The sequence below is a fragment of the Phalacrocorax carbo genome, chromosome 2 (genome assembly GCF_963921805.1).
Source record: "Phalacrocorax carbo chromosome 2, bPhaCar2.1, whole genome shotgun sequence".
Classification (NCBI taxonomy): Eukaryota; Metazoa; Chordata; class Aves; order Suliformes; family Phalacrocoracidae; genus Phalacrocorax; species Phalacrocorax carbo.
The window spans coordinates 33,977,233-33,990,279 of NC_087514.1; the positions used below are offsets into that span (position 1 = coordinate 33,977,233).

The 13,047-nt window shown below is 39.9% G+C and overlaps 1 protein-coding gene across 2 annotated transcripts in view; it reads right to left on the bottom strand.

Moving 5' to 3' along the window:
- Positions 1-13,047, bottom strand: part of ZFHX4 (zinc finger homeobox 4) — a 154,252-nt gene that overhangs the window by 5,071 nt on the left and 136,134 nt on the right. For both annotated transcript variants that reach the window (XM_064442515.1, XM_064442513.1), the window contains exons 8-9: positions 11,225-11,342; positions 5,006-10,402 (exon numbers count right to left, since the gene is read on the bottom strand). In XM_064442515.1, coding sequence (XP_064298585.1) covers positions 5,006-10,402; positions 11,225-11,342 — 5,515 coding nt within the window. The remainder of the gene's footprint in view (positions 1-5,005; positions 10,403-11,224; positions 11,343-13,047) is intronic.

Sequence of the window (13,047 nt, forward strand, 5' to 3'; positions counted from 1 at the left end):
TAGAGAAAGCAAAGCGAGGATAGACTGGTTCTGTCTGGAGAGTGCATACACACAAGAAGTATGCCTCATAACTTAATGGAAGAAATTTTTTCTCTGTTTCAAGTACCAGATATAGTGCAGTGGCTGGTAACAGTTTATTAAAAAGCAACTTCTGCGAGATGTGTAGCTGGTCAGAAAATTAAATGGTGGCACAGAGTAGAAAAGGCGACTAACTGTAAGAGGCTGTACATTACACCCATTGTCACTTTTTCAGGCAAGTAAGTTTGCTAGAGAAAAGAGCATACGAAGTGTGTGATGCACACAGAACTGTAAAAGTGAAGCAATGTCGGGAACAGCCTACTAGCACACGGATAAGAGAACAATAAATACAGGCTCTGTAATGGAGGTTAGATGGGTATTAGCTACTAGGAAGCACTAATGGAGTGAACAAGAATGACGTTTAAATCATCAATATCCAGGTGCTTAGCATTACTTAGGAATAAAGCAATTAGGATTCAAAAGGAATAATTATCAGATTTAACAAAGGAGCCATTTAATGTTTGTCACTGTGTCATTACTCCTGTTTAATGGCAGGGGAACACTAAGGAGTTAAAATGCATTGTGAGCACGGATTAGATAGTACAGTGAAACAAGTCACAACAGTTATAATTAAAAAGTGGGTAATTGCCACAGTTACTGCACAATAACATCGCAGATGCTATGGCTTGCCCTTATGCTTTCAACAGGAAGTAACAGGCAATTGTGTGTGGAGACTGCTGAAAATATACTAAATGATAAATACTGTAGATGGAAAATGCATGAATGATGCAATTAGTGTGAACTGCTGCCCCAGCTTTGTCATGGTTACTTGGGCTTGTCAGATACTTAGGATTTTGCCGATTTCTTTCTATTCTTAACCTCTTCAACCCTTACACATCATGTTGTATGCAGTCTGCTCACACTGATGATGCCCAGAGCAGCCAAGATCTATTCTATTTTCCAGTTATTCTTCGGAATGTAGTTGAAATGCACAGAATTCAGTTAAATATCCAGACAAGCTGCAGTAGGATAGTGAAATCCACCTGTTTTATTGGAAGTTAAATGTGGAACTGAGGGTTTCCAAAACTAAATGAAGAAAACTTGTTGAAACTAATGCCCCATTTCCAGACATGAGGGTTGTAGAATAGAAAATTCACTATTTGTGAAGAAACATTCTAATCCTGCTAATTCTTTTAAGTGACTATCAAAGAGGAGAGACTTCTCCTTCCCTTGGTGGAATCAGAGGGCTAAAAATATAAAAATGAAACTGCTACCAATGGGCCAAAAGCAAACAGAGAACAGCATTTAGTGCCCTAATAATGAGGAAAGTAATTGCTGCTGAATCAAATTTCTCTCTTGATAAGATTTCAGAAACCACTAAGTACATATTACCCGGTGATGTGTGCATTCTTGGAAAAAGCCACTGTGAATCTTCAAGGCAGCCCAGGCTTAAGTGATGTGCAAAGAACCTATGGTAATGATGATGACATTAAAAGGTTCATAGAACCAGTATTAATAGCTAGAAGCAAGATGAAGCACTAGTTTTCTGCAAGGGATCATAGGCAAAAACACAAAGCTAAGAAGAAAAGAGAATGTGAATTTTAAGAACAGCTGAAAACAGCAGGTGAACTCTTCTATCTACAGTCACCTGGAAAATAAGAAGGGGCTTGAAGAACAAAGACAAGCCAGAACTAAAATTCTGTAGGAATTAAAATTCCACCAAATAACTCCGTATTAGGAATTATGCTAATAGCAAACATATCAGTACTTTTGAGACTTTGTTCAGCATTTGATGCCCACAAGATGTTATAATTACATTATCTAGCAAAACGTATCCCACAGGTGAGAGGATTCTAGAACCTAGAACTACACAATTATTCTGACATTAAAACCTACTTGTTTTAGAACAAAATAACTGAATTTAAAGTTAATGTGTCCTTTCATTCAGAAATGAAGCTCTTATTTTGACAAATCTAATAATCTTTGCAAATAAAAGTCCAGTTTAAGCACTACAAAAAGAAGATAAAATGAACTGTAGTTTGAATATTTCCATCTTTTGTGATTTAGCATTATTTTCAAGTGTTCCATGTCAACCTTTTGTAAAATCAAATATTGCATTTACATAAAATAGCATTTTGCAAAATTTAGCTGGGTTTTGTAACTTTTTGGAAACATAAACAACACTGGATGCAAGAACATGAAAGTGAAATCCCTCATAAACTTCTATTAACCAGTGAAACTAATCAGGCTAATTTCTCTGTCCAGCATAAGTAAAGAGAAACACAAAAGAGAATTTAAAATGTAATATTTACTATTATGGTTTCACCAGTTCCCTGTCTTCGCAAACAGCACATATATTATTTAAAAGTGAAGATCTTGCTGAAGTTGATATTGCCCTTTAAACAAACATGTAGGTCAGAATGGATGGGCTGTGCCACAGGAAATACAGTTACCAACCCCGTAAGCATCAGTGAAAACAGATAAATATTTGAATATAAGGGACCCTAGTGAGACTTCTTCTGAAGTGCATTTTCAGGATTGGGTCTGAAAGAGAAGAAATGACAAACTTGCAGTGGAATTCACAAGAAGTATACTTGAAGTGTAGGATAGTCATCAGGGAGTTAGCTTCAGAAAATCCTTCATGCAAAGAACAGTGCAGAACAATTGTCCTGCTGGGTGAGAATATACGCACTGCTAGAAGAACTGTAGCCAAAGAAAAGCTTGCTTGGAAGCCTGCACCCAAAAAGATACTTCTTAAACAATTCTTAGCACCAAAAATGAATGTGAACTACCAGCCAAAGCAGGGTAGAGAAGAAATTAGAAATGGGTTAATTAGGTGCAGAAAATACTAGTGCTGAGCACATACTGAAGAACACCTGAGTATCTTACTGTTTTCCTATGATAAATTATTAAAATAATCTATTTTTTCCATTCACTATGGCTACTCCATTATGTATCATTAGGGAATGGAGATTTATGCATGCAAGTATTTGCCAGGCAACAAAAGGGGGACGTAGAGGCTATTTAGCATATGGCAGAAGAAAAGGTTAACAACAAGATTCTACTAGCTGGTTTACACAACAGGCTAATTAACCCTAAGAAGATACAAGATGAAAGCAGGTAAAAATCCATCTCAATTGGCAGTGCACGTTGTATGCTATGGTACTAATGATTTAAATTTATCTCAAATAAGAGATATTTGGTGGAAATTACAAAATCTGAAAACAGAATTATTATGGGCCAGTTGGCCTGTAATAACACCTTTTTTGTTATTAACAGGACAATTTACAGACTTTGAGGCTACACTGATATTAGGAAACTGAACAGTACCAGGGAACATTTCCCAACAACTGAAACTAATCCATCTATAAAGTTAAACAGTAAGCATGGTCACTGACACTGTTTTGTCCTGGACTGACTAGCATTCTCCTAAACAACTCCTGAGCACAGCTGAGGGGCTATCATGGGTCCACAATGATTCCAAGACTCACTTTGCATGGGGACTTCTTATTTTTGAGAGCAAAAGAATGTAATCATATCTTCCCAAGGAAAATTCATTTAGTATTATAGACAAAGCCTGAGTTTTCTGGAGCCCATTTTACCTGAAGGTCAACCTAACCAAAGCTATTTAGCAAGTTATATGAAGAAACCATATCTATAATTTTAATGACCAATGACCAGCCGTTTTTGGACCTGGACACTATATGCCATTAAGAAGGAAATACAGCAACTTTATATTTCCTTTATATGCACTCTCTGTGCCAATAACTGTTTGACAAAAGCCAGAGGGCACTCAGCCAGAGACTCCATTGTGGAAGGAAAGCCATTCTGATCCAATGAAGAGAAAAACAAGATGCTTTGACCACCACTTAGGGAAACAATAACATGATCATCATCAATCAAAGCAGAGCTGGGTAGCAGAGAAGACATTGCTACAGTCTTAGTACTTCTAACAACACTGGTGATTAAGCCCCTACCTTACTTGCCAAAGTGAGTTGCTTTCTAAATCAAAGTTTAGAGATCAACAGCAAGTGGAATTACTGGATAAAATGAAGTGAGTTCCCTAACTCTGCTATGCACATATTTGGTATGAATATGTGACGTTAGAAGATGAATGGGATAGCTTCAATCTGCCAGGCTGCACTCACAATGAACTCTGACTGCAAAATTGGAGCCTAATACAAGAAAATAAGTTCACTCTTCGAGGACTAAACAAATAATTCTGCAGAAAACTTGGTTCTTTATCTTCAGTGAAACTTATTGCAAGAGGAAGTGCTTCCCAGTGTGAGCAAAAAACAGAGTCAAACCAGAGTCAAAACAGTCAGTAAAACAGAGTTATGCATTCAGTTAAAAATGCAAGCCCAAGTGAAGTGGTACATGTCTGCAATGATTTTACAAACTAGGGGCAGGAGATATTCAGCAGCTCCTGGAATCTGGAACACAATGAAACTGCCATTACAAATCACCTTCAACAAAAACCTTCTTATCTTAGCAGGAAATTATTCAGAAATATATAGAGGATCTTGGCAGCATTTTATTTTAAATATTTTTTCTGAATTAAACAACAGGTTGAGCTGGTCTAAGGGGTGGACCAAATGCCTGATGATAATGTGGGAGCTACTACTTTGTGCTTCATCAGATGTTACTTTAAATATTTGCATACAAAAAATTTACATACAAAATTCTAACCCAAGTTTTGCCTAAAGGAGTATCATTCAAAACAGAAAACAATACAATAATGCTATTATTATATTATTGCTATATTGTTATGTTATTGCTATTTTTTGCCAAATCAGAGCTATCATCCAGTCTACAGCAACGATCAAGAATTGCACTGAGTACACCTCATAACAGTACTTTTTAGCTACTCACACCAGTCTCACAAGCATGATATGAATGCATAATATGCTGTGTTTTAGAAGGGGATGGTGACTCTGCAAGATGATCAAATTAATAAAATGAGAACATCATCCCCTTATAGACTTACTGTTTGAACTTTGCGGAAATCCAGGTAAGGAGGATGGTCCATTCATTCCAGGCAGAAGAACAGGAGGAAGACCAGGGAGTCCTGGATAAGCTGCTGGCAAACTGATACCATGAAGAGAACTGCTGTCCATCATGCCTGGCTGCTGTACTGTTAATCCTAGCACATCAGTAGCCTTCTTTATGCGATCCAGTTCTTGCTGTGCCATCAGCTGTCTAACTGTTGTAGGAGCTAAATAATCTTTCTCCCGATCTAGCTGACTTCCCACAGTTTCTCTCACTTTTGTAATATGTTGTTTGGAAAATATATGATCTCTTATGGACAAACGCGCAGAATATTTCACGCCACATAGAGAACATTCTGGCTTTGTCCCATCAGGTCCAGTCTGATTTATCATAAATGGCTTCCCTATGTTAATTTTGAATTTCTTTTCTTTAGCCCGGGCATTCTGAAACCAGACCTGGACCACACGTTTGGGCAGGCCAATCTCATTCCCTAGCATTTCGCATTCCTGCATTGTTGGAGTCCGGTAGTCACTAAAGCAAGCCTTGAGAACTTTAAGCTGAAGGTTACTCATTTGTGTTCGGAAACGTTTGTGGCCTGGCCGATCACTGTTTTTGGATTTGAAGGGATTGCTAGCTCCAAATGGGTTAGGTGAACTTGGATCAGCTATGCTTGAAGTTTCACTGCGGTCGGCGTTATCGTCAGGGTCGTCGGTAATGTAGTAACTTTGGTCATGATCACCATCTTTTTCACTGAAATGTATTGAGGGGCTTGTTAGGGAAAACAGAAATTTATCATCGGTATTCTCATTTGTAGGTGTAGTTGCAGCTTTTGGTAGCGTGTCGTTCACAAGTGGTTTTGGTTCTTTGGGAGGTGATGCAGGTTTTGCATCCCCTGAACTGCCAGTCGTGCTTTCCATTTCATTGTTCCCTTCATCTCCTGTTGTGGCATCACTAATTGCTGTATTAATTGATGAAGTCTCATCAAAGTCAGTCTTGTTTTGATCATATCCAGAGTCAGCAGGAGGGGCATTCAAATTTTCTATATCCTCACTGGACTCTGCTTTAAAAGAAGAAGGGCTTAAGAGGTTCTTCGGTGACATTTCTGCAGTTTTGCTAACAGGGGTTGATACAGTGGAGGCTAATTCATTTTCACTTGATAATTCCGTTTTTGCTATTGACAGTGATGGGTAATCAAAAAATATGTACTTTTGTGGACTTTCTCCTCCATCTTCAGTGGATATCAAAGGACTTGGAGGCAAACTGTAACCAGCCTGTTTCCCTTCATTCCAATGTCGAGAGCGAATGTGGCTTTCTAAAGCTGATTTTGCTTTAAACAGAGCTCGACAAAATGGACACCTTTTGTGGGACTGGGCTGGACCAACTGCACGAAATTGTCCTTTTCTTTCTCGGGCTCTCGTGTTCTGAAACCAGACTTGTACAACTCTCTTTTTCAGTCCCACTTCACGTGCAATGTGATCTAGCATCTTTCTGGTGGGGTTGGAATCTAGTAGGTACTTTTCATAGAGTATTTCCAGCTGCTCTGGAGTAATTGTAGTTCTTAACCGCTTATCACGATGTTGATCTTCTCCACTGTTTCCTCCCTCTTTCTCACTACAGTTATTTTCTTCTTTATCATCTAGTTTTCGTTTCAGGGAACCAGAAACTGTAGCAGGGTGTGCCGTATGTGATGAGCCAGTTTGTGGTGGCATCTGAGCAAGAGAACTATTAAGTAACTGTCCAGTCATCAAAGGATTATTGGGGTCAAATATCATGTAGGGCATATCCATTGGTCTTTCTAGAAACTGTGAGTGAAGAAATTGGTTTTGGGCTGCTAGGAAATGCATGTGCTGGTGCTCTTGCCAAAGTTCTAGAGTTGGAAAGGCAACTGTACACTGATCACATTGGTACTGTAATAACTGAGGAGGTAGACTGTTCTGTAGAGAAGTCATTGAAATTGGCAAAGGACTGGAAGGAACAGGTGTGGTTTGTGATGCAGAAGGAGGTCTCCCTACCATCTGTGATTGTTTTTGTTGCTGTGGTTGAGAAGCTGAGGGCTGAGGGTCAGAAGAGGTTACTGGAGTAGACTGTACTGGTTTGGTGCTCTGGGAAGTTGTATCAGTTTGCTTAGAGATGGTTTCATTTGGTTTTGGTTTTTCTGTGGACTCTGGTTTAGGAGAAGCCTTCTCAGGTTCTGGTTTGGGTGACGGAATCAAAGGAGTACTAGAACCAGAGCCAGAGCTTGCTGCTGTGACTGCCAAGCTTTTTGATGAGTCGTTTTGCCCAGAAACTGTGCAGTTCTTATACACTGTTTGATCAGAGGCATCCATAGAATCTTCAGTTTGGCTTTCATCTTGAGCATCGTCATCTTCGTCTTTATAACACTGCTTTTTCTGGTGTGTAATCAAATCAAAGATCCTGGGGAAAACCACACTGCACTTTTTGCACTGATATTGCATGTTACTGGTTCGAATGTAACGCTCATTCGTCAGTTCCCTTTTCTCATTGTCTTTAGTTTCAGCTTGATTTTCATAACTTTTGCGAGCTTTTTGTCGTGCGTTTTGGAACCATACAACAATAACTCGAGTAGGTAGGTTAAGTACAGTTGAAAGTTGTTCGATTTCGTCATCCTTTGGATAAGCATTTGTGTCAAAGAAGTCTTGGAGGACACGAAGCTGGTAGTCAGTAAACCGAGTCCTAGATGATCTCTTGCTGAAAGATGCATCAGACTTGTAAGGTTCTACAGCTGAAGGTTGAGGATCTATTCTGATATCTTCCAGTACTGTTATGGGAGGGTTGCTGAAGTTATATGGAGAATCTTTATTTCTCTGTCTTTCTTTAAACAGCGTATTACGAAACCAGTGCTTGATAACTTTCTGTGAAAGGCCAGATTTCTCAGCCATTTCTTGGATCTGCTCTTCACTTGGAGAATTGTTAATATCAAAATAAGCCCGCAAGATTTTTAACTGGTCATCTGTAATTCTTGTACGTGGACGCTTGAACTGAGAGTGCCGCAGGAAATTGGGATCTAATCCCAGCTGCTGCTGACAAAGCTGGGTAAGATCTGCAGATAAAGTATCCATTGGTGGCAACTGGAGGGCAAGCTGAGGAGGCAATGCAGGATGCTGCACTGGCTGCATCATAATTGGAGGAAAAAGTGGGAGATCCAGTGAAACAGGAAGCTGTACTTGAGGTGGGGCTGACGGTGGTGGAGGTGGAGGGGGAGGTGGAGGTGGTGGAGGAGGCGGCGGTGGTGGTGTGGGTGGTGGAGCTTGCAAAGGAGTGGGAGTTGTGTTCTGAATTTTTCCAGCCCCAGCTGAAGAAGGCTGAGAAGGAGTTGGAGGAGGAGGAGGTGGTGGTGGAGGAGGAGGTGGCGGTGGAGGCGGTGGTGTTTCTGGAGAAGATGGAGAAATTGGATAAAGCTTGTCATATGCCTCCCTGTACTGTCTGGCAAACTTTTCTAATGCTCCATATGGAAAAAACTGTCCATGCACATGTTCTTGATGACTTTTCAGAATAAGAATGTTGGAAAAGAGCTTACTGCAGGTTCCACATTCCAGTTTGTCTGTGTTTTCACCGTCACCAGCCTTGCTTTTTTTCTGCACTTTTTGTCTGTTCTCATTGTATTGGATAACTAACTCAAATCCAAAGTTCTCCAACAAAGCCTTGGCTGCATTCCCCCTTGCTCCAGAAGCTATTCTGGGTGGTGGGATGGCTGGTTCTGAGGATTTTGGCTTCTTCATATCTTTGTTTTCTTTTAGTCCTTCATTCTCATTAGTAAATTCTTGCTTTGGCTTCTCTTGTTTCTCAGAAATTTCTTCTGACTCCTTATATGATGGCATATCCTTTATCAGCTGGCAGTCTGTACTTACTAAGGTATTTTGCTCTGCTTTCATCAGCTTGCTACTTTGCTGCTGCTGTTTTTGGGACTGAAGTTGGGGTTGGGTGGATTGATACTGTTGTGCTTGTTGCTGCAGTATCTGTAGCTGGGTTTGGCCAACATGGTGCTGAGTTTGTATCTGCTGCTTCAAATCTTCTAGCAGTGATCCTGTCATACCAGCCATTCCAGGCATACCGAATGTGGCAGAACCAGGCAAACCCAGGTCTGGGCTTAAGCTAAATTCTGTCCCAGGTATATAGAATGGGAAAAGGAACTGAGGCTGTTGAAATTGCAGCAGTGCTTCTGGTGTCATTGGAAAATGAGGCAAAAAAGCTGGGTTTAGAAACTGGGGTTGAAAGAACGCAGCTTGCTGTTGCAGTTCATGCTGTAGTTGCATTTGAAGTTGTGCTGGTGACTGGGGTGGGTGATGTGTAGGCTGAGCAGAAATTAATTCAGAAGCTTGCTTTTTATTTAATTCTTTGGCATCTAAATGTGTTTCTTTGCTGTTAACTGCTGGTAAGCTCATAGATTCTAGCATTCCTTGGCTGGGGCTATTAACATTCCCTGCTACACTATTTCCGCTACTTATATTACCACTTGGTTCTAATTTTGCAGCCCTTGCCTTTGTCTGATGAAGCACAGATCTCATATGGATTTCCAATGTAGAACTTTGGCTATACGCAACATTACAAATGCTGCATTTGTAGGGTTTGTTGTCAGTGCTGCTGTTAGTTTCTTGAGGGACAGGACTCGATGCTTCCTGCAAAACCTTTTTGAGTTTATGTAAATGGGACACTGAGTTATAGTGGACCAAGAGAATGTTCTTTTGGGTGAAAGACTCTTTACACACTGTACACTTATACGGGCGAGATGGATCCAGAAATTTTTCCATAGTAAAGTTTGGCCCTTTTCTAAAAGGTAAGGTCCGCTTTGGTTCTGAGCCCATATCATCTGGAATAGAGCTACTATCGCTTCCTACCGGACTTGCTTTACCTTCCTGGTCCATCTCATAATCTCTTTCTATTTCCTGTTCTAGTGCATGATCATCTTGTGCCATACTTTCACTTTCTGCCCAGAGTTCACCATTGACAGGTAAAGATGCACACAGCTGCTGAAGTTCAGCTTCATTGAGTTCAGGGTGGCCTGCTTCCAAGTGTTTTTTTAAAGCCTGGAATGTACGGAAGCTACGTTGGCAAAGGCTACACATGGTAGCCGCCCGAATAGCATGATACTGGGAATGTATCTGAAGCTTCTGCATAGTCTTAAAAGCCAAGCTGCAATGGTTACAACGGTACTTATAGACATGGCGGTCAGAAACAGAGAGCTGTTGCTTCTTCTGCTGTTCATTTAGCTGATCTGTCACTGAGTCAGTGGTCTTTATATCTTTGCTGCTGCTCTTATTCCAATCTGGTGTTTCAGTAGATTCCTTAGGTGGCTTCTGTTCCTCAGTCTTAATTTCCATTCCGGTTTTTGATTCATCGATCCCAGGGGTACTTTTCTCATCCACAGGACTTTCACCTAGTTAAAGAAAGTTAAGCATCTTTTACACAAGTAGAAGAGAATAGCACATAGTAATAATGTTTTTTTTTTCATCAGAAACCAAGTGAGGCACCTGGTATGCCATGTGTTGGCCTAGCAAAGTATAGCGACCCATCCTTGTCCCAGAGAATAAAGCAGACAGGACCAACATGAGGTTAAAAAAAAGTAATAGAATCCAAACATGATTATCAGAATGGCAGTGGCAGTTGGCCTGGGAGTGGCACAGGGTTTCTCTTTGTCATAAGGTGGGATTTTGTTAGTACAATGGGAGCACCAAACAAGAATAAGAAACAAAATAGTAGCAAAGAGGCCGGTATTAGAAATGGGTCAATAGGTAGAACTGGTGATTAGAAAGGGGGAGAAAAGTGGTCTGAGGAGAGAGGGAGGAGCATGATGTGAGAGGTAGCAAAGCAGCTTCCCAGCACAGAATACAGTAAATGTCCAGGGTAAGAAATCTGCTATTGGAAAGACAGGCAGGATCATGTACCTAGCATGCCCCATCAATGTTGATGAAAGTGCCACTGTCTTTCAGGGTGGGGTCGTATTTGCTGGTTAAACAAGGAGAGTCTTACCTGCAGACTGGCTAAACCACTACCCCAAGCAACATACACGTGGCATACACGTGCATCCTAGTAGCTCTGCATGGGTGCAGTCAGCCAAATTCAGGCCCATTTTTATTTTTCACTTTTTATCTCTTTGGCTATATGCAACCCAAAAAGGATTCACTTTGCTTAGAAAGAAACAAGTGGTTTTTAGATTGCCCTACCTAGCTTTAACATGCCTCTGCTTTTTCTTGCATACCTGGGTATTTCCCAGATCCCTCAGCTGTAATGGTTGCAGATGTGTCACGTTCAGATTTCTCTGAGGCAGCTGCTGGCAAGAGCATACTATTGGGCATCATGACATCTGGTACAGGAACCTTTGAAAACCAAGAACACAGTATTATTACAGGAAAAGTCATACTATTTAATACTATACAACAGTATGAAATTATAATTCAGAAGATCCACCGTATCTGGATCAAAGACTGCCAGTACTAAACCAAGACCTTGATTCAGTTTTTGATAATGGTTTCCGACAGACCACAAATCCAGAGCATCAGGTGTCCCTTGGTGGAGAATCAACTCAAAATAATCCACAATAAGGTGATGCTGTAGAACTACATACACTCAATATTTCATTGGTCTCAGTGTCACCACAAAGAAGGTTTTGCTGGCTCTGTCAGGTTGGTTGAATTTACCAGGGGAATTCTCCTTGGACATTTTCCAAAGATGGAGATCGTGTTGAGATACTATCACCAGTCAGTTCTTGCCTAAGGGCATTCCCACTTTGCTTCACTTGTATTGTTTTTTAAGCAAACGCTGGACCTTCCATGATCTTTGAAAGAAAACTTTAAGTTTGTTTCTATACAGAAATGGCAACCTTTATTGCAATTTAAAATAAGATTTTTCTCTTTCTTGTCTTTACTTGCTTATGTATCTTCTCCAACCCACATTACCTGTTGTGTTATCCTTTCAGATTATAGACAGAAATCTTTGAAGGATGCACTATTACAGGTGTCTGACAGTACTCAGTTTAGTTAAGCTGACATGAATATTTGCTCAATACTTCATGTTTTCCTTTTGCTTAGCTCTTTAAAACAACCATATCTGAAATAAAGGATTGTCTAGCGGCTCAGAGTAAGATTTAGCAAGACTGGGTTCAAACTCCTGCACTGCCAGAATCTGTCTAAATGACCTTGGGTAAATCAGTTCAGACTGTGCTGCAGCTCCTCAACTCTAACATGAGCATAGTACTTCCTTACTTCATACAGAGGTAACAAGAATATCCATAGGAGAGATTTCTGAGTGGTAAATAATAATGTAAGCTACATACATTACTAGGTATGAGGAGAAATAACCTTTGCTCCTTTTTAACAGTTTAACAAAATTATTTTAAACCTTTATTAAAGTACAGAAAAATTGTGTATGCGTATATATGTATGTATGGATGGATTTGTACCAATCGCCTATTAGGAAAAATATTCTAGACGTATTTTAAAAAGCCCTGGACTTAGTATATTTGTAATTTAAACATGGCATTAATAGCATCGTCTCAGATGACCAGTGACTTTGTTTTTGTTTTTGAGGGAAGGACTTTTAAAAAAAATTATGTAGGAAACTGCAAATGTCCTAGAGAAGAAAAATTTTCTATAAATTATACTTATTTCATCATCAGAGAGTTCAGATATGGACAGATCATATTAGTGTTAGCAACTAGGACAGTTTAGATGATGTAGATTATGTTTTTCAATCTCTTTTTCTGCCAAACAACCTTTTTTTTTTCTCTCAGAAACAGAGAGACAACTCCTCAGTACCTGGAGAGGAGAGCAGAGGAGAGGAGAGGAGAGGAGTGGAGAGGAGAGAGATTTCAAAGTTGCCCCATTATTAGCATAGAAGGAAGCATGGAGAACTTGAGAAGAAAGCTAATAATCCTCAATAGGGAGGGATTTTTTTCCACATTTTTCCAGTTTCCTAAAAGTGTCTAGAAAAGTTAGATTTCTATGGCATTTTCTTTGCAGTGGGCCAAAATTACACAGTCTGGCAGAGCTATAGTTAGTAGTTAGGGAAAAAAAAAGAAGAAAG